Source organism: Halichoerus grypus, chromosome 2 (genome assembly GCF_964656455.1).
Source record: "Halichoerus grypus chromosome 2, mHalGry1.hap1.1, whole genome shotgun sequence".
Lineage (NCBI taxonomy): Eukaryota > Metazoa > Chordata > Mammalia > Carnivora > Phocidae > Halichoerus > Halichoerus grypus.
In genome coordinates, this window is record NC_135713.1 from 93,450,221 (window position 1) to 93,472,789 (window position 22,569).

At 39.6% G+C, this 22,569-nt stretch overlaps 1 protein-coding gene across 1 annotated transcript in view; it reads left to right on the top strand.

Annotated features, from left to right (window-relative positions):
* Positions 1 to 22,569, top strand: part of ARSB (arylsulfatase B) — a 159,527-nt gene that overhangs the window by 66,498 nt on the left and 70,460 nt on the right. The window contains exon 5 of the mRNA XM_036106526.2: positions 9,057 to 9,300. Within this exon, the coding sequence (XP_035962419.1) occupies positions 9,057 to 9,300 (244 nt within the window). The remainder of the gene's footprint in view (positions 1 to 9,056; positions 9,301 to 22,569) is intronic.

Sequence of the window (22,569 nt, forward strand, 5' to 3'; positions counted from 1 at the left end):
GTTTGTGGCTGTTCACGAGACATTGAGTTTCCCAGATATTGGACTCCTTCCTTCCTTCCTTCCTTCCTTCCTTCCTTCCTTCCTTCCTTCCAATTTTTATATTTGAGTCGAGCTGACGCACCATGTTCCCAGTGCACCGCACAGTCAGCCCCCACCTCCATGTTAGGCTGTGCCCACCACTACTTCAGCTGCCATGTGTCCCAGACATCATTGTTACGGTACCACCGACTGTTCCCTGTGCTGTGCCTTTTATGCCTGCACCTTCTTCATCCCCTGACTGGAAGCCTGTATCTCCCACCCCCCTTCACCCATTCTGCCCATCCCCCCTTCCCTGCCCTCTGACAACCATCAGTGTGTTCTCTGTATTTATGCATCTGATTCCACTTTTTGTTTATTTATTTTTTTAGCTTGCACAGGTGAGCGAAATCACATGGTATTTGTCTTTCTCGGACCTCTCTCTTCCCACATCCCTTTGTGTCCTGCTAAAATGCCTCCATTTAACCTCTTGCTTCTCATTAGGCACACAGACCTCAATGCTTCCCACACTTTCTCTTCTTCCGCAACACCTGCTTAGGATGTCCAGGGTCACCTGATTTCTCCTCCCTCTCACTGTGTAACCCCTGTCAGAAGGGCTTCTGCCGCCTGGCGTGGTCAGGAGGACCGAGTCTGAGGGCGGCGCAGAATTGGTTTGGCTTTGGCTTTGGAGTAAGTGTCATCTGCAAATCCAAAGGAATTGTGTTCTTGTATTTTTATTAAGTATATATTCAGTATTTGAATTATTTGTTAAATTCTCTTAACAGACTTTTTAATATCTAGGTACATTGAGGAATTTTTGTTTCTGCCATTAAATGTTTCACTCTTACGTTGTTCTTCAAAGAGAATTGTGCTGCTGACTTGTCTCTCTTCCATAAGTACACACTCATACCTCAGTGAGGTCCTTTAGCATTTAGTAAACTTCAGAAAAGAGCTTTGTGTACAGAAAATAAGAATCAAATATCTTTATGGTTTCTACATAAGAAAAAAAAGAAAAAGGAAAAGAAAAGAGCTTTGGGCAAACAGAATTGCCTGTTCACTCAGCTTGGTTTATTGGTTTTTCTGGGTGACCCTAAAAGCATATCTGACTACCTTGGAAGTAGAGATCCAATAAAATGTTGCTTCTGCATCAAAGGTAAATTCAGAACATTTAACTTGTATTATATGTTTGGAAACATAAAGACAAATTAAAGTAGTTGGTGCTTGCCCAAATAGAATACATTAACTTTCTCTGCCTTTATTCTCTCCGAAAAAATCATTGACCTCAATTACCATCTTTCTTGCCATACAAGGACTTAATACTCTTGTAATTTTGTAACTTCAGTTCTACTTTTTTCTTTCTGTTGATGGTATTTTCACTCTTGCTGTTCTGAAACTTGCCAGACTCCGAGGTACTTCTGTGATACGTTTTCATCTATTACTTCTTGATTAGCATTACTGATGGATAAATAGCTGTCTAGTAAAAAAACAAACAAACAAACAAAAAAAACATCTGGTCTGAAAAGGGAGCCAAATAATTTGTGAGTAAACTATGGCACTCCCTCAAAGTGCCAAATAACTTTCGTTTGCCCTAAAATTCATAACTTCATTAGTTAAAAATATCAAGCATTCTTTCGATATCAACTTGAAGGGAAAACAAGGAGGGCTTTACTTTTTAAAAAATTCTAGAACGTGTGGTATTTTTGCTGGTCCTAAGTACCCTAGACATGGGGCTTCTAGGCTACTTGATAGGAGATCAGGAATATAGAGATCAAACCCACACCTCCAGAGTGAGAGAAACTCAACATTCTGTACTTCTCTTACAATTTAAGTTTAAGGATCACTAAAATCTGTGACCACCTATGCTTTAAACTACAGAAAAAGTTCAGTTGTTTGCCTACTGATATGTAATAACTTAGTACACTGTTTTTTCAGTTTCCAGTTCCATTTATTTATTTATTTATTTATTATTATTATTATTATTATTTTTTTTTTTTTTTTAAGTAAGCTCTACACTCAGCATGGGGCTCAAACTCACAACTCTGAGACCAAGTGTCACATACTCTATCCACTGAGCCAGCCAGGCACTTCCCATTTTAACTTCTAGAGACCAATTGTTTCCAGTCTGTCTTTCTTTTTTTTGTTTTTGTTTTTGTTTCAACTTTTTATTTATTTATTTAATTTTGTTTTTAATTCAAATTTTAGTTAGTTAACATACAGTGCAGTATTAGTTTCTGGAGTAGAATTTGGTGATTCATCACTTACATGTAACACCCGGTGCTCATCACAAGTGCCCTCCTTAATTAATACCCATCATCTATCTAGCCCATCCCCCACTCATGTCCCTCCAGTCTTTCAACAGACTTTTGATCTTCTCATCCTTAAATTTTAAAGGAGAGATAAAATCCCCCTGGTATCTCATCATTATAAGCAATGACATTAGCCCCATTAAAACGAGGAAATATTTTACTACAACCCTGTAAAATCTCCCTTTTAATCCTCATTCATTCCTGATTTTACCTTTTTTCTGCATCCGTCCCCTTTATCTTCTGCTCTTTTGGTGGCTGCATCCGTTATTTGGGGTCTGGTTGCCAATCGCATCCCAGCAGGACCCTCCCAATGCTAGCTCAGCAGGAGCGCTCCCTTTGCTGGTTTTTTTATCCAGATGTAAAGTCTGACTGTGTCTGACTGGGAGTGGGGTGGGAGCATTCATCTGTCCTGAACGCTGCAAACCATTTGAAACCCCTACAAATATAACTGAATAAAGATTCAGTTTCTGACACTTCATTTTAATCACAGGTTATGATCATTGTTCCTCTTTCTTTGATGATTGATATACTTTATTTAAACTCCTAGAAACAGAAAGATGTCACCTGGCTCTGTCCCCAAAATGACAGTAAAAGCCCTCAAATTCACTGTGTTCTTATGAATCTCAAGAAATCACCCACAGAGAAGAGCATGTAATTGAGAAGGGCTCTGTGCATAAAATCCTTTCTTAATGAATGCATGGTGATTTAGAGTGCAGCTGTAATACTTAAATCTAGTATATGTGTAATAAATACCCGGAGACGAGATGGTTCTGCTCTGCGTATTTGATGCTGCTGCTGGTGATTCTCATCAGTGGAAATGGCTAATGTTTACTGAGCACTACTTTTGTGCCAGGCTCTATGTTAAGGTGGGTATCATTGTTATCCTCATTTTCCAAATTAGAAAATCAGGCTCAGAGAGCAGTTTACCCAAACTCACAGCACTTAACTCCAATTCTTTGAATCCATTTTAATGAAATTCGAAATGTGGCAGTAGGGATGATAGAGACAAACGATGACCGTCATTAACCAGCTAGACACCTTCTGGTTTATATCGAGTCATCATTCAGCTCCAGTTTGCCTCAAGGTCTGGCAACAGAGTGTTCTCAAGGGTGTAGTTAATTTAATCTTGAATTAAGAAGCCTTGATGCAGAACACCCCACTATCCAATGTGTAAGGGAATAGGCGCTTGAGCCTCTACTCTCCATGCCTGGGCTCTCCCCTCTCTGGTCGTGGTCTGCCCTGTCCCGTCATTTTGGTTTCAGCTCCTCCAAGAAGACCGTGAATGGAGAGATCATATCTTTTTCTATTCACTTCATGAGAGAGAGGGCCTTGTCTGTCTTCTTGGCTGCCATTTCCCCAAAGCTGGGGTGGTCCTTGGCACATGGTGAGCATTCCCCAAAGATTTGTTAAAGGGCTGAGTGAGGACTCTCTTCCGGTCCAGGACCAAACAATCCCCTTTGACTTCAGTGTGACTGATCAAGGGCCAGATTGGACAAACAATTCTGGTATTGTGTGTTTGATTTGCTTAAATCCTCATGGGGACCAGGAACCACCCCCGACCCTGCAACGTCCTGTTAAATAAGCAGCACCTGTGTATGGAACAGTTTCCTAAAAGTCAAGGTCATAGAGTGGCTGGATGAAGGCTCAGAAAACACCATCCAATAATCAAAGTAAATTTTTAGTGCCTTCATTCTCAATTTTTGGTGGCCTTTTTTCCATTTGTTTATTGTTCCTTACCCACACCCTCCCTCCCCCAATTCTTGAGCCCTTCTCTTTGGTGGGCCCTGCGCTAGGTCCTGGAAATGCAAAGAAGAATGAGACACTGTTCTTGTCCTTGGGAGGCAGAGTTCCCTGGAAAGACGAACCCATGAACAACGAATTAACATACAGAAATAAGTGCAATATACAGAGAGACTATCTAGGCAGGGTAGTGGTGGGGGGCGGTAAATGAAAAGTTAACAGAAGATGTGACATTTATCCTGAGAATTAAAATTTAAGTCGGGCAGGAAAGAAGAGGGAGAGCATTTTAGGCAGAGGAACCAACAGGTACAAAGGCAAAGTCAGCATGAAAGGGCATGACGTATCCTAACGACAAGGCGAAGTTAGTTCTACATGAATGAAGCACTGAGCACTTTTCTTTTTTTAAGATTTTATTTTTAAGTAATCTCTACACCCAACGTGGGGCTCAAACCCACAACCCCAAGATCAAGAGTCGCACTCTGTACTGACTGAGCCAGCCAGGTGGCCCAGCACAAGGCACTTTTTATGGAGGAGGGCAGGTGTTGATGCCCAATAAGTAGGTTGGGGCCAGATGTAATGGATTCTCTATGTGGGCTGAAGTTTAAAGTTTTTCCTGATTAGAAAGCAGTTAGAGATCTTTAAACACGAACAAGACTTGATTGGTTTGGGGCTTCACAGGGATGCCTCTGACAGCGAAGTGAAGCAATCTGTAGGTTGCCATGTGTCCAAGTGGGAAGAGTGCCAGACCCGAGGCCCTGGGGTAGATGGGGGTGGATGGGCTTGAAATCCATTTGAAAGTTAGACTCAGCAGAAGGGAATGCACATTCAATCAGAAATTGAATGTAGAACAAGAGGGAAAGAGAAGAACATTAGATTGTAAATTAGTGTCCAGGTAGATATTTTCTCCAAAATCTTTTAGTAGGAGAAGATTGAACTTACCAAATCCTCTAGGTGACTTCTAAGACACATATTAACCCTCCAATTTGCCTTTTAGTTAAAAATTAAAAAAAAAAAAAAACTGGTCTAAAAGAATCAACCATCAGCAAGCGGGTCCTCTTTTTTAGAGAAGGCGGCATCTTGGTGTTTGAAATCATGTTGTCTATTTATCTGTCACACTTACGTGGCTGGCCCTGTTCAGAGCCAAGTCCGGGCACTGGTGCAAGGCCCTTGGAGCCTTTCTTGCTTTTTCTTTCAGGATCCCTGAGTCAGAGTGAGGAGGATGTCTCGGGTAAGCCCAGGTGAGGGAGCAATGAGATAGAAATATACACTGATGTTCAGGGCAGCCTCCCACGGCCAAGCCACAGCCTTATCCTGTTGGGAGTAGTCCTAAAAATGAAAGTTCTTGTCATGGTTCCATCTGAACTTCTATCAGCTGGATGAGGATGAGGCTTCATTGTCATACACTGAATGCATTTGCTTAGATCATTGGCTAACCGATGTTTTTCCATGACTTTTTGACAGTTATTTTTGTTCAGGAAGGAATGATAAAGTGAGATTCACCATCTGTATATGACATTTGTTTTATTTTGACATTTCTTTTCTAGACGGCAAAGTGTTTATAATTAGGTTTTCCCTCTGCCAGAAACATTGCTGCAAAACTATTTCCCTAAAAAAAAAAAAAAATTTTTTTTCAGAGCTTCCTTTACTAGTTGGGAGTCATCTTATTTTGATTTGGAAGTTTTTTCATAAATAAGTCAGTCAGGAAATGAAACGGGAACATTTTCTCTTGAAAATTAATTCTTAGCAAGAACAAAAGTTAACTTTTGCCCAAAAGAAAATTAGGAGAGAGAGTGAAAAGAAATGTGATAGTTCCATTGTCTTTTTAAATTTTCGTTTGTCAGGTTTAAGTGAACAATATAGGAAACCTTATTCCAAATGAGCTTGCTGTATTCTTACAGCAACTGTGATCAATTTTATGTCCAGCTTCTTGAAATACCCAGGAGGCTGTGCCGGAACTGATGCACGGAGAGCCCAACCGTGGGTCCTGCGGCCCTGCTGCTCAGTGGCAGCCATCAGGCAGGGGCCACCTGTGGAGATGCAGACCCCTGGCAAAGCCAAATTGCCCTCTTCGTGCCGCCGGTTGTGCGTCGGCTCTGTGACAGGGGAGTCCGAGAGAAGAAGTCGCGGCGTGCTTGTCGACAGTGCTTTCTCTCCAGAGTGCTCTGGAAAATGTGACTGATAACAGAGGACAGAATCCCTTCCCATTGCTAATGGGAAACACAGCCCAGTGAACTAGTGGCAAAAACAGTCCTGCTCACGGCATCGGCGCCCTCCCCTCATGAGATGTGGAAGCCCCTTCCAGCCCCGACAGTAGCCACAGTGGCCACGTTCTCCTTCCGGCACAGCGTATTTTCCTTTTTGAGTCATACCTGAAGGGCTGCTCCAAGAGTCAGAGAGCAGACCCAGCCACCCTCCTCCTCCTCATCTCCACACGCATTTCCTCCACCACCGTCTAGTATTTTTGTACTGAGCGCTAGCAAGTACGTGGAACTGAGAGACATTATAGACTATCTCAAAGGAATGCATCTATTGAAAATGGAGACAACAGGCATCTTCTACAAGCCCTGAGCCAGTATCGTTTATAGCAGTCTAGATAATAGAGCAAAATAATAGTGCTGCTGACTTAGCCATTCTCGACCTCACAGGCAGAGTGTAAACTTCTCTTTCCAGTGTACTCTTGTGTAATCTGAACAGCACCTCCTTTTAAGTTTTGAAATGTTGGCTACGGGTGACTGATACTCTGAAGTATACAGAGTAGGAGGAATCCCCTCTGTCAAAAGGATGGTGGCCTCTTGTTTTGAATATACAGGTTTGTTCTTGTAAAGTAGAAAGTGTATTTAATAAGCAGACTTGGGTGACCGTTTGGTCCTTGACTTTTGGTCAAGAAGAGATGTAGGGTTTAAGGAAAGGTTCTTGTAAGTCTGTGATGGCAAATGATGAGACAGATCATCCCCAACCCATGTGTGGAAGAATTGTCACCTTCATGTAACCTAACTCCACTCTTCTCCCTCCCTTCATGAAGCACAGAGAAGAACCAGGCACCTCATGTGCTAAGGATTTGAACAGAAGCCTCCTTGGCAGTAGAGCCTTGAATTTCTTACCCACCAGCAACAAAGGTTCCTCTAAAGGGAAATATTGTCACCTTCTGCTATATCAAAAGGAAGAGTATACACTTTGCTGAGTCTGTGCTTATGGTTTTCATAGGGCAGGGAACCGTTATGTGGTCTGTAGGTATAAAACCCACTGCATACCGGGGACGTCAGGAACACGGCACTCTGGGGACAGAAGGCACCTGGGGAGTTGCGCAGACCTTGTTCGCATCCTAGCTTTGCCACTTATTAGCTATTTGGACTTTTCAAACTTCTTCTTCTTCTTCTTTTTTTCCTAAAAACGAAACGGTTATGATACTAGACTGAGTTATAAATATTAGTTACCATTTACTGAGCACTGAGGCTATGCCAGGTACCCAGCCAAGCAATGATCATAAACAGTGTCATTTCATTTTCATCGTAATACCTGAGCTAGGAATTCTTCTCTCCACATCGAACATAAAGAAACTGAGGTATCGTGTTGCCCTGGGTCACACGGCTAGTGCGCGGTTGGCATCAGGCTTCAATTCCAGGTCTCTCAGACTTCAGATTCTGGGAGAGATACTGTAAACTTAAAGTGGTGCCTGGTGCATAGTAGGTGCTTAACAAATACCAGTTCTTTTTCTTTCCATGTGTTTCCTGTGGCTTTGGTCTTGATTTCTGCATTGGATTTTTACGTACAACATTCTACAGACTCTAGTAGGTCTGTCCTACTGCCCTCCTGTGGTTCATTTGGATAACAGTGGTTTGAAAAAAAGATTTAATTGAGGGGTAATATGTATGCAAATAAGGGTTATTTCAAAAGTGTCTGTGGAGTCCCCTGAGTGTATGGGTGCTTTTGGAGATACCAATGATTCTACAACCTCAGTATACAAGAAATACCACTTTTTTTTTTTTTTTCCTACAGTCCAACTTAATTTCTAACTGAGTTCCACCCAGCTGGTAAGATACTTAATTTCAGTCACTCTTGTAACTTCACCTCTGGCTTCAACTTCAGTTGTCTTGGAAGAGAAGCTTTCTCTTCCCTGGCACAGTGCATCAGTTGAAGCTTTGTCTTGCCATTCTGTCAAGAAGGGAGGAATTTTTCTTGCAATTACTTTTTCCACTCGACTGGTGTGTTTACAAGAGACATTTAGCCCACTGGAGACATCTTCAACTTTCACACCTAAGAAAGAGTTCACATCACCAGGGAGTAGAAGTTTAATTTAGTTACCAGTGTAAATGTTAGAAAGTTTTTCCAGGTGAGTAAAATAAAAAGGTCCCCAACTTATCAGGAGCTTTAACTCACTGAGTGAAATGTCACTTGAGGGTTCTTTTTGTGGATGGGAAAGGGCTCAGCGTACCTGGATTCTTTCTCCTGTGTCACACAAAATTGCACACATGCATTTGCAACCTAGTCGTTGATTATTAGTACAAGGCTCTATCCCAAGCAGATATCCTCCGGGGACTTGCTTGTTTTTCAGCGACCCTATCCAAGGGGATTTGAAGGTCTCGTGTCAGATTGGTGCCACGCTACACTCTGATTATGTCTGTGTAATGGAGGGAGTGTTGGGCGGGAGAGGGGAGGTTGGTACCGAAGGCAGTAAGGAGGGGGCATCTTTTTTAGTTCTTAAGCCCCATTTAGAAGCAACATAGAAGTCGTGTGTTCTATTTATTTATTTATTTATTTATTTATTTGAGAGAGAGAATGAAAGAGAGAGAGCACAAGAGGGGGGAGGGTCAGAGGGAGAAGCAGACTCCCCGCTGAGCAGGGAGCCCGATGCGGGACTCGATCCCGGGACTCCAGGATCATGACCTGAGCCGAAGGCAGTCGCTTAACCAACTGAGCCACCCAGGCGCCCCAGAAGTCGTGTGTTCTTAAATGTGTCTAGCGTTGTCCTCATGCAAAGACCTAATTGTGTTTCAGATAATGGAGGACAGACTTTGGCAGGGGGCAATAACTGGCCCCTTCGAGGAAGAAAATGGAGCCTGTGGGAAGGAGGCATTCGAGGGGTGGGCTTTGTGGCAAGCCCCTTGCTGAAACAGAAGGGTTTGAAGAACCGGGAGCTCATCCACATTTCTGACTGGCTGCCGACACTCGTGAAGCTGGCCGGGGGAAGCACAAATGGCACCAAGCCTCTGGACGGCTTCGATGTGTGGAAAACCATCAGGTACCTGCTCGCCTTCCTTTTTATCCTCCCAGGGCAGAAACTGCAAGAACAGCCTGAAGGGATTGAGGGAAAATGGTAGCTTTTGTGTGAAAATGATAATTCGACTTACAATTAATTATTTTTTAAAAAAAAATAGAAATGTCTTTAGAAATATTGTAATTATATGTATTTTTTAAGTTCTGGATTTGAGATTGTGGCCCTGGGTTTTACGTGAAGAGGAAGATTGTCTTCTGCTGCTCACCCTCTACAGGGGTTTTTTAAGCAAAGAAGCTTCTCAAAGGGGTAGGATAGGGTATTGTTGGCTTCCTGCAGGGGGTCAGGGGACCTGTCCTCTCATCTGCTAGGAGAATGGAGGACCACGCAGGGGATAGAGCTAGAATGTGAGCCAGGGAGTATCTAATGAGCACCCATTATGAACCACCCCCTTTTAGGGGTGGAAGGATTAGGAATGAACAAGACAGGAAGATCCTGGCTTTCATGGAGCTTATATTCTAGTAGAGAAGAGTTGGGGGGGCAGGGGGCAGGGAGAAGAAATAAACAAGTAAATACATAAAGAAGCAAGATGACTTCCAGGAGCAATAAACACTATGAAGGCAATAAAACAGAGTATTGTGATAGAGAGAGCTGGCAGACATTAAGAGAGGTACACTGGGGAGCAGAACCCAGACTCAGCTTTGGATATGGTGGCAGTCCTTGTCCTGTTCAGCTACCATGGTATAGAAGAATGGCACCCAAGGTGGGGAGGTACACACCTTCAAGGGCGCAGGAAGAACACTATAAACTTGTATTTGTATTTAATTTTATTTTATCTTTGTTTAACAGTATGTTTTATAAGGTACATAATGTTTTAGAAGATTAGTACATATATCCAATTGATAAATAAATGTACATATATCGGAGGTTTTGTTTTTACTGATAGAATGGCAGTTGTCTAGTGCAATAGTATTTAACCTTGGTTTGGTGTTACAGAGGGAGAAAAAGTGGCTGACTGTCTAGTCCCTAGTGGCCAGGAGGAGACAACCTCCTCATGCTCTCTTCATCATCCCACTCCAGATGCCCCATCTCAAAAATAGTAGGGTTTCTATTCTTAGGAAATATGCAGTGGAGTAGGAGTAAAGGGTCCTGATAACATGTTAACATATCCTCAAATAGTTCAGAAAAAATTATGTCTATGTATTTCAATTTATATTTCAAACATACACACAATGTGTGTGTGTGTGTGTGTGTGTGTGTGTGTGTGTGTGTGCAGAGAGAAAGAATACATACCAAGTCAAATATTAACAGTAAGATAATCTGGGTAAAGGGCATAGGTGTTCTTTTACTATTTCTTATTTTTGCAACTTTCTTTAAATTTGGTATTATTTCCAAATAAAATTTTTTTAAAAGTAGGAGATTCTGGTAGCACCGGGGCCCACCTTTCCACAAAGCCAACTGACAGGAATCAAGTAGTTGCTGTCTTCCTTAGATAAAGTATTCCCTCTTCAAATCACATCTCCACGGCCCCCAAATCCCACCCCAGGCCCACTTCATTCATTTATGTTAGCTCCCTGGTCTGTGTACATTTAGGTTTATAATCCACAGTGTAGTCTGTATCTACCATAATTTAACCAATCCCAAGTGCTAGATATACTGCTTACCTCTAATCTTTATATGATCAGTTTTTATGTAAGCAATATTCAGTATTAAAAATAGTAGGGTTTGGGGTGCCTGGGTGGCTCAGACGGTTAAGTGTCCGACTCTTCACCTCAGCTCAGGTCTTGATCTCAGGGTCATGAGTTCAAGCCCTGCATTGGGCTCCACGCTGGCCAGGGAGCCTACTTAAAAATAAAAATAAAAATAAAAATAAAAATAAAAATAAAAATAAATAGTAGGGTTTGACATAAGATTGCTTTATGCAAAGGAAGTTTGACAGCTATTAAAGTTTTAATGCTAAAGTTTAAAATCTCCTATGAGCTTAGGAATGGATGAAAGAAGCATTCAGCAGGGCTATTCAGCCTCTCACAAGCATGGAGTCTATTGGTTCCTTTGTAATGAATCTCATCCAGGAGGTGAGACAGGGAAGGTCTTCATCTCCTGATTTGATTAGCTTTGTATCCTTTTTCTTTCAATTATTTTGCAACTCAAAGTTCCCAAGTTTTCTTTAGAGAATTTATCAAATTTAAAAGATCTTTTCTCAAAAAGCAAAATTTAAAACATCAGGAAGCTCTTCCTTTACCTTTTCCTATTTTCCAACTATTATTTCAGTCCTTCTTATAAATCATACTGTTTGGGGGAAAAATCCTAACCAGCCCCAAACTGTCTCCTATTCTTACCTGAGAAATTGGTTTTTCAGTTTGGATTGAATGACCAGTTTATGATTTGCCATTTAAAGAGAACTCAACCATATCCACGTCATCGAACAGCTAAGCCAAGAAGTAAACAACAAAAGTTTTTCTCTCATTAGTTGTTTTGAAAATTTATACTCATTATTTGCTCATTCATACAAGATGACATTTTTCTTTTTCTTTAAAATATTTCTGCCCCTACTTGTGATCTGTGTTCTGTGGTTACTCTATTTTTATTTAACTTCCCTGAGTGTCAGTAATATATACTCATTGTAGATAATTTGCAAAGTTCAGGCAATAAAAATAATCACCCAAATGTTACCTGGAAACAGCTACCATAAACGTGTCATATTTCCTTAAAATTTTCTTCTTAGCATTTTTTTACTACCTCTTTTTTGCTCCACTTAACACATTATCACTTTTGATCATGTCATTCAAGAAACTCATCGCAAACATTATTTCAATGACTGCATATTCTGTCATATGCCTTGATATACTTAATCATTCCCTTAATATAGATTGATTTTTACTTTTTTATCATTAACAGTGGGGTAAACAATTTCTTCATAAAATCTCTGTCTATATTTTGGATTTTTCCCATTAGGTAGAAATTATTGAAAATTAAATTATTAAACTAGAGAATGACTTCTACATATTGATTTATTTTTTTTGAACGTCACTCAGTTTTATTGCATACATTTTTAGTTTTTTTTCTTGTGTTGCTGTGGAACACAGACCTTGAAAAAGTTTGCCTAATTTTGGAGAGTGAAGAAAACAGGTATCAAGTTAAATCTGAGTTCGATTTTGTTAAAATATCTATATATTTCATCATTCAATGGTGAGGCAACAAGTAGCAACCAGAGATGTATATTCAAGGGACATGTTGGGTAGTTTGTGTTCTGTAGTCCAGTTAGACATCGTCTCACACCTTTCTCTCCTCTGACTGACTTATGACTGGTGAATTCATAATGTGAAGAAAAATGGTATAGTTTAATTTCATTTTTCTAGCTTTATTGAGATATAAATGACATAAAACATTTTGTAAACTTAAGGTGTACATCATAAACATTTGATACACATATATACTGGGAAGTGATCCCCACAATAAGGTTAGTTAGCACATTTATCACCTCTCATAGTTATTATTTTTATGTGTGTGGGGAGAACATTTAAGATCTACTCTCTTAATAACTTTCAAGTATATAATACAGTATTGTTAACTACAGTGAGCATGCTGTACAGTACATCCCCAGAACTTACTCACAGCTGGAAGTTTGTATCCTTTGACCAACATCTCCCCATTTCCCCTACCCTCCAGGCCCTGGCAACCACCATTCTACTCTCTGTTTCTAAGAGTTCAGCTCCCCCTCCCCTCTGTTTTTTAGATTCCACATATACGAGATATTATACAGAATTTAGAGATGACCATTTTGAAAGCATTTGACAGACATAACATTGTGTTCCAAAAAAGTAGCAATATACTCTTATTCCACTGGTATATGAGAATTCTCATCTCCTCCACAAATTTTCCTTTATATAGCTTTTAAAAACCTCTTTGTTAATATCATAGGCAAAATCATCTCATTTTAACTCAAATTTTTTTTATTAAAGAAATTAATTTTTAAATGTTTTCCATTCCATTTGTATTTTCTCTTTTGAAAATGTTCATGACTTTTTACATTTATTTACTGAAGTTTGTGTTTTCTTGCTGAAATCAGTTTCTCTTTTGCCTTTTTGGTCAGAAGGCTTTTTCTCAGCCTGAAATGTGCTAAATATTTTCTTCTAAGTGTGGTGTTTTGATTTTCTTCCATATAATTCTTGAACTGTTAAGCGATGATTATGTGTGTTATGTGAGGTCAATATCTAAATCAGAGGAGTGAGTTTTCTCCAGGTTTTTGATTCTTAGACCTCTTTGAGACTCTGAAAGCTGTGAATTTACAGAAGGAAAGTACCTAAACATATGCACAAAAGTTTGGAAAGAATTAATTTTTGTGATATTGAACACTGATTATATATTATTTCTATGTGGTTACACATAGAAAAATATGAAAAACATTCTTTATAAACCTGTCTCATAAATTTTTTTTAAGGTTTTTTTTTTATTTATTCATATGAGACAGAGAGATACAGAGAGAGAGCATGAGCAGGGGGAGAGGCAGAGGGAGAGGGAGAAGCAGACTCCCCGCTGAGCCGGGAGCCCAACGTGGGACTCAATCCCGGACCTAGAGATCATGACCTGAGCCGGAGGCAGACGCTCAACCATCTGAGCCACCCAGGCACCCCTGTCTCATAAATTTTTTTTAAAGAAAATCTGTTACTTTATTTTTTTTAAGTTTATGTAATTTTTTTTAGTAATCTCTACACCCAGTGTGAGGCTCGAACTCATGACTCCAGGATCAAGAGTTGCATGCTCTTCGGACTGAGCCAGCCAGGCACCCCTCTCTCATTAATTTTTACAGCAAAAATTAATACCTACTTTATGATAAGAAGGAAATAGAACAAAAATTTCCAAGCAAAGCAAAGCTTGAACTTTAATTCAGCTAATCACTAATTTCACTGTGAAAGCTGTTGCGGTTTGACTTAAAGAAATAAGAGAAAGTTTTGAGTGGTTTTTATATGACAACATATGAGTCATACTTGACATCCAATCAGTTTTGATTTTTGTTTTGTTTTTGTTTTGGTGGCAAAAGTGTAAAATCCTGGCTTGCAAAAGCACATCATAGCAAATGGAGTCAAAACTTTGTAGTACACTTTGCCAAACGAGGGTAGGCTTAAGTTGAGAAACAATTGAGTTCTGTTGGAATTATTTCCTCTGTCCCCAACTCCCTGAGGCTGTTATCTTTCGCAAAGTCTAAGTCTTTGATATTTGTCCACATCACCAAATTTTGGATGATATATCCATATTTTAATCTTAAGATTATATTGATTACGAGTAACCTTTAAAAGTTTGGCACATGTTTGCTTCTGCCTGCAAAGAAATTGGAAAAGGTTTGGGCACCCTTAACTCCAGATTGGGGAAAAGTCTCTCTTCAGTGTTAGAAGGATACTGAACTCCTGGTGACCCATCTCTTACAGAACAGGAGCTTTCCATTCTCGATCAGCCTACATAATATTGACTGCAGGGGGCGCCTGGGTGGCTCAGGCGTTAAGCGTCTGCCTTCAGCTCAGGTCATGATCCCAGGGTCCGGGGATCGAGCCCCACATCGGGCTCCCTGCTCAGTGGGAAGCCTGCTTCTCCCTCTCCCACCCCCCCCCCCCCCGCTTGTGTTCCCTCTCTCGCTGTCTCTCTCTGTCAAATAAATAAATAAATAAAATCTTTAAAAAAAAAAAAAAAAGAATATTGACTGCAGGGCTTTAGCAAGAGATACAGCCAAAAATATTGTCCAAGTATGCTAAACTACAAGAGAGAGGGCTTTCCTTTTCTGATTGAAAAAAAAGTAAAATTTCTGCCCAAAGTTTTAATTAAGCATTTCAAGACTTTGCTCTGGAAATCCAGCACATTTCTGTTTAGTAAGTGGAGAACTACTCTCCTTCTGCCCCTATTTCTTGACGAAAGACCCTGAAAAATGACTCAGCCCCTCTGGCCTTGAAGTTGATGCTTCTCACAGCATTAGGCAGGCTGTTATTCGTTATGAGTGGTGCAACATTTGGCACCCATCACTGCTGATAGAGAAAGCATCCAGTCACATTGACATCTGGAGCTTCTTTTTCTAAAACAGCAAAAACAAATGGACAGCCAAATGTCAGAGACACTTGATCTGTGCCCAGGGTTCTGGAACTTTCTTCTAGTCAGTTATTTACTTGGAATGCCAGTCTCAAGATAATGCTAATTTGTGAGAATTTCAAAAGGGCCTCATGAAATAGGAATCCCAGTAATAGAGTTGGCTGTGCTGTGAGCATCAGAGGTTTCTGCTAGTTGCATAGTTATCAGTTCCTCTTAGACCTGCTTCCAGATATTAAAATTTTAGAAGAATTAGCAGTTCTGGAGAGGGTGACATTATTTGCAGCAGGAGTTCCTTCAACCACTTCAGTTTCTCTTCTGTTCCAAACCACAGTGCATGTTATCGTTTGTGGGGACACAGCTCCTCTAAGTTCTTTCCAGTTCTGTATGGTTTTTCTGCTTTTCAACTTGGTAAGCAGCCTGTAGGTTGTTTGAAGACATTTCAAAGGATCATTGTCTCACAATATCTCCTGCTTCTTTTTTTTTAACTATTTTATATTTTATTACACTTAAATAAAACAAAAGCAGAACCCTAATCATAATGGCAGGTATCATTTTTATTTCTCATTAATGGGAAACTCTCCTTGATGTTATAACATGATAATAGTGACAATCAAATATTATCTGATGATGTAAAATATCTTAAAAAGTTAATAACTTAAAACTTGGGGCACCTGGGTAACTTAGTCAGTTAAGCATCTGCCCTCAGGTCAGGTCATGATCCCGGGGTCCTGGGATCAAGCCGAGCCCCGTGTCAGGCTCCCTGCTCCACGGGGAGCCTGCTTCTCCTTCTCCCTCTCCTCCCTCCCCTTGTGCTTGCACTCTCTCTCTCAAATAAATAAATAAATAAAAGCCAACAACAACAACAACAGCAACAAAAACTTAAAACATCCCCCTGCTATGGGTTAAATTTCAGGAGGAAAACTGAAGGGAAAATAAGTCACTTTTAACCCCACTTTCAGAGATACCAAGGCCAGTGAAACACGATGGTCAATGAGCCAAAGGTTAAGAACCTCTGAACTAAGATAATACTTTATTCCAAGTATTACCAAGACCACCCACGCTGATTATTGAATAATTATTATTGAATAATATTTACATTGTTATTATTATTGAATAAAGTTTCTGTTTACACTGACTTGTAGGACCACTTTAATTATGTTTTAAGTTCTTATTACTGCTGTCTTCTGTCTTGGTGCCATCTGGTTTAGTCCACGACTTCGCTGTTCTCATGTTAACACTTCACTGTTGCAATGTGTAATCTGTTGTAAATATACATTTTAGAGTGTGTTTAAATACCTGGTAGAAATAATTACCCACGTCTCCATTCTATTTTCTTTGCAAAATTTTCTTGACTAGTCCCACTTTTTAAATTATTTTCTGGGCTCTAGAATTATTTTGTTAAATTAAAAAAAAAAAAGCTCTTTTTTTTTTCCTAAAGAGAGAGAGAGGAGGGGAAGCAGGGGAGGCAGCAGAGGGAGAGGGAGAAGCAGGCTCTCTGCTGAGCAGGGAGCCCGATGCGGGGCTCGATCCCAGGACCCCGGGATCATGACCTGAGCCGAAGGCAAACGCTTAACAGACTGAGCCACCCAGGCACCCCTAAAAAAAAAAAAAAAGCTTTTTATAAATTAGGTTGAATGAGATTAAACCTGAAAGTTAATTTGGGAAGAATGGAGATATCCAGTCTTTTTATCTGGATACTTAAAGTTGCCCTCAGCTTGCTGATGCTCTTTTCATTTTTTTTTTTTAACATTACTTTTTCCTCTGTATTTCATTTTGGATAGATTCTATTGCTGTGCCTGCAGTCTTATTATTTTTTTTCCTCAATGCCTAATCTTCCATTAATTCTCTTCAGTATATTTTTCATCTCACCCTTTGTAGGTTTTCACTTCTAGAGGTTCATTCGGGTCTTTTTTATATCCTCCATGTCTCTAGGTAACTTTATGAACATACAGAATGCAGTTAAAATAACTTTTTTATTGTTGTTAAAGATTTTTTTATTCATTTGAGAGAGAGAGAGCGTGTGTGCGTGAGAGACTGAGAGCATGAGCAGGGGGAGGGGCAGAGGGAGGGAGAGGGAGAAGCAGGCTCCCCACTGAGTAGTGAACCTGACGTGGGGCTCGATCCCAGGACCCCAGGATCATGTCCTGAGCCGAAGGCAGACGCTGAACACACTGAGCCACCCAGGCGCCCCTAAAATAACTTTTAATGACTCCTGCAAATTCCAACATCCATGTCAGTTCTGGGTTGGTTGTGACTGAATAATTATTCTCTTCATTATGGGTCACGTTTTCATGACTTTTAATCTTTGAATTGATGCCAGACATTGTGCATTTTATCTTGTTAGGTGCTAGATATTTATGTATTGTTATAAATCTTCTTGCTTTGTTCTGAGATGTAGTGACTTAGAAATAGTTTGATTCTTCTGGGTATTGCATTGTAATTTATTAGGCAGGTCCAGACCTGTGCTCAGGCTAGGGCTAAGTTTTCTCCACTCCTGAGTCAGAACCTCCCAGTAATCAACCCAGTACCCTGTGAATCTGGCTGGAGGGAGCATGTGCTGGTTCCAACTCTGTGTGAATGCTGGGCACTGTTCCTTTTCATCTTTTCAGGTGATTCTTTCCCCAGTTTGAGGTAGTTCCCTCACATATATCTGATCAGTGCTCAGCTCTGAGAATCTCTTTCTGTGCAGCTTTCTCTACTCTGGTACTCTGTCCTATGAACCTTAGGTCCCTTGGTCTGTCTGGACCCTCAGCTCTGCCTCCTCAACTCAGGGAGTCCACTGGGCTATGCCTCAGTTTCCCTTCTCTGCACCAGGGCCTGGAAACCCTCTCAAGGTGACTTTAAGCTAGGTTAATGATAAGATTCACCTCCTCTGTTTCCTACCTCCAGGGATCGCTGTCCTTTGCCTGATATTCCCTGTTTTGACAAGTGTTGTTTCATATATTCTGTTTTTCTTCAGGTTGTTTTAGGTAGGAGGTTAAATCCACCCTGCATGCTACTCCATCTTGGCTGGAGGAAGAAATACTCAAAGAAAATTTTATTGTGCCTTTACTTTCTTGATCAATATTTTCCTGCTTATTTTCCACTTTCAAGTGCTTGTTAATTTAATCTGGGATCATAGACCCAGCTTTCTAAACATAATCTTATAAATCTTATAACTCTTCTTTTCAAAAAGTTTTTTCTTCTGTATTCAACTTTGTAATCACATATGAGAAAGTATATATGTTGATTTGTATGTTTAATTATCTTTAATGTTACCAACACTCCTTTTATTAAAAAGCTTTGCCATTCTTCAGTTCCTAATTTTAATTAATCTTTCAGTTGGTTGCTTCATATTTTAAAGCAGTTTTCAGTAGAGGTAGATAAATGATGAGGGTTTTGTTTTTTTTTAAGATTTTATTTATTTGAGAGAGAGAAAGAGGGAGAGAGTGTGGGGGGAGGAGCAGAGGGAGAGGGACAAGCAGACCCCATGCTAAACCCAGAGCCTGATGTGGGACTCAGTCTCAGGGCCCTGAGATCATGACCTGAACCAAAACCAAGAGTCGGGTGCTTAACTGACTGAGCCACCCAGGCTTGAGGGTTTTTTTTTAAATACTTCCATATGAAAGAATATCTGTTACCTTCAAACATAAATAATAACCTGACAATTCTTGCCAAATCTCTTCCCAAGATTCTATACACATTGCTTTATTGTCTTCTGGTAAGAACCATTACAGCAAGGGTTTGCCTGCAAACAAAAAGAAAACTGAGATTCTAATCTTGGTATCTGACAAGGTAGAATTTATGTCGAAATTAGTGGACGACATAACAGTGGGGATGGCGCAAATGATTCCTTCTTTGACCTAAGTATTTAGAAGTGTGTTATTTAATTTACAAATATGTTAGGTTTTCTGTAGTTATTGATTTTTAGTTTAATTCTGTTGTGGTCAGAGGACATACTTTGTATTATTGAGTCTGTTTAAATCTGACCTTGGCTCTACATATGATCTTTCTTGGTGTCTGTACCACGTGAACTTGAAAAGAATGCATATTCTGTAGTTCTGAGGTATAGTGTTAGGTTTTTCTTGGTGATCCAGTCAGAAAATATTTTATTTTAGTAGGTGAGTTTATGTATATTGCCATGACTGGTATTTTTATTCCTAGCTTTGTCGTATTGTTTTATGTTATATTTACTCTTTTTTTTTTTTTTTTTTTTTTTTTTAAAGATTTTTTTTTTTATTTATTTGACAGAGAGAGCACAAGCAGACGGAGAGAGAGGGAGAAGCAGGTTCCCTGCTGAGCAAGGAGCCCGATGTGGGACTCGATCCCAGGACCCTGGGATCATGACCTGGGCTGAAGGCAGCCGCTTAACCGACTGAGCCACCCAGGCGTCCCGAGAATGATTTATATGCTATTCTAGTGTTCACCTTTATCCTAATACCTTTACAGACGGCCCCTGATTTATGATTTTTTGACTCTGTGATGGTGCAAAAGTGATACACATTCAGTAGAAACCATACTTCCAAGTTTGACTTTTGATCTTTTCCCGGGCTAGTAATATGCGGTATGATGCTCTCTTGTGATGCTGGACAGCAAGCCACAGCTCCTAGTCAGCCATGCGATCATGAGGGTAAACAACCAATATGCTGATAGCCGTTCTGCTTTTCACTTGCAGTACAGTATTTATTAAATTATATGAGGTATTTAACACTTTATTGTACAATAGGCTTGTGTTAGATGATCTACCCAACAGTAGCCTAATATGAGTATTCTGAGCACATTTGAGATGAGCTAGGCTATGATGTTCCATAGGTTGGGTGTATTAAATGTATTTTCACCTTATTATATTTTCAATTTAAAATGGGTTTATTGGGACATATTCCCATTACAAGTCAAGGAGGATCTGTATATAATTCTCTTAGTCTTCCTTTTTTACTTAGGTTCTACTATTTGGTTTGTTAGCCTCAAATGGCATCTTTGACTCCTACTTATTACCCATAAGGAAATTAAGTAGTGTATTTAACTCAACCCTTTCACGTTTCTCTTCCAGTCTTATTCTTAGTTGTATTATTTCTACCTGGTCAGAGCATATAATATATAGAATACTGTTCTATCCTCATTCACAATTTTGTTTTAGTCTTAGATCTACATTAATATATTCCATGCTAACCACTTCTGAATTTCTAAAATGTTCTCAATTATCTCTTAGTTGGAGGAATTAATTCTTTAAGAGATTTCTCAGGATTCTTTGAATTCTTGAGTATTTAGTAAAGGATTTTCTACAACCTTGATAATTGAAAAACAGTTCAACTGATACAAAATCCTTGTCTCATACTTTCTTTCCTTGAATTTCTTGAAAATATTACTCCACTTTTATTTGTTTTTTTATGATGCTGTTGATACATTTAATGTCAACATGATTTTATTTTTTTCAAGTAACTTGGTCTTTTTGCCTGGAGGCTCAGAAGATTTGTATTATTATTATGATTTAAAGTCTAAGACTTTTACTAGCTCTGTCTCAAAGGGGACCATGTATATTCTTAGATATACAGTGAGTTCTTTCAATCTGTATATTCAGATCTTTTATTTCAGAGACTTTTGAATTATAGTTTCAAATATATTTCACTCCTGCGTTTCTTCTTCAGGGACTGCAATTATAAATATTATTGAATTTACATATCCTTTGCTTCTCTCTGATCCTTTTTCTTTATTCTGAATTATTTTCTCTCTTTTCATTTTTATTCTCTATATGCCTCATATACTTTTAGTGATATATACTATCCCTTTATTTCTGAGATTTTGTCTTTTCTTTGTTTCTTTCCTTAGTTCAGTGTTAGAGTTTTAAATTTTTTGATTCAGGGCTTTTTTTTTATATTGGCAATCGCTGATTTAATTATATTTACTTTATGTTGATACAGTTTTCTTCTGCATTGTGGTGCTTTTTTTTTTTTTTTTTCCATAATAGGGGCAATGTTTTCATTTGCCAAAAGTTTTGAATTCTCATCTCCTATTTTTTAAACTCCTATGGTAACTTTATTTAGATACTGGGTTCTTTTTGTTGTTCACGATTTCATATGTCAGCTTTTCCTGGACCTGTAATAGCAGGCAATCTATGGGGGCGGACTTTTGATAGTTTGATTCAATTCTTAGTTCAAGAACACCTTCTTCTACTGCTATAGTGAAGTGCCCTTTTAAAAATAAATGTTGCCTCTATCTTTCTGGTCTGCCTTCTTGTGATTCTGATACTAGGTTGTTTCAGTAGGACCCTGATCTTTTGTGTCTTCCTTTTTTTCCCCTTTACCATTCACTTTCCAAAAGACACCTGTTCTTCAGCTGCTCCTGTCAGAATTGGTGCCACCTGAGACTACCACTCTTGTCCTGCACACTGTCCAAGCCCTCCCTTTGGTCTCCTCCGGGGACGGTCCTCTGATCCACTTAATATCAGACCTGTATCTCAACCTTTTATCCCTCAGGGTGGGGCCCTCTTTTTCTGGGGTTATTTTACCAAGTGCAATCTGAGTCCTTCCCCTCCTGGGCCCCCTCACCCTCTTTAGCATGAGGCCAGCCTGACTCTGCCCTAGTTGACACTCACACTGACTCTTTAGGTCTCAGATGATCATTTCCTCACAGCCACCCAGGTTTTAAATACGGTCAGTCTCCCACTTATGTTGTAGGCTTAGGCATTGGGTGATTTTCTTTTCTTTCCTTTTCCTTTTTTTTTTTTTTTAAGATTTTATTTATTAATTTGAAAGAGAGAGAGAAGGAGCAGGAGAAAGGCAGAAAGAGAGAGAGAGAAGCAGACTCCTCACTGAGCAAGGAGCCCAATGTGGGGCTCGATCCCAGGACCCTGGGATCATGACCTGAGCCGAAGGCAGATGCTTAACCGACTGAGTCACCCAGGCGCCCCAACTTTCTTTCATTTTCCATATGGTTTCTAAGGAGAATATGTAGAGAGATTAAAATTTAGATGGCCATCTTTATTCTCTGGAAATCTGGAAACTCACATGTTCTTAGGCTCTTTCTCCAGTTTAAGAAAAACAGCCCTAGGGTGTTATATGCAACTGATGAATCACTACATTCTACCCCTGAAACTAATGATACAGTATATGTCAACCGAATTGAATTTAAATAAAAAATTTAAAAAAAAGAAAAACAGCCCTAGAAATTATAAAGAAGCATTATAAGTGTGGTTGATGAAATAAGGATGGTAGGGAATTCTAACCAGTAGCCCTGCATTCAAAG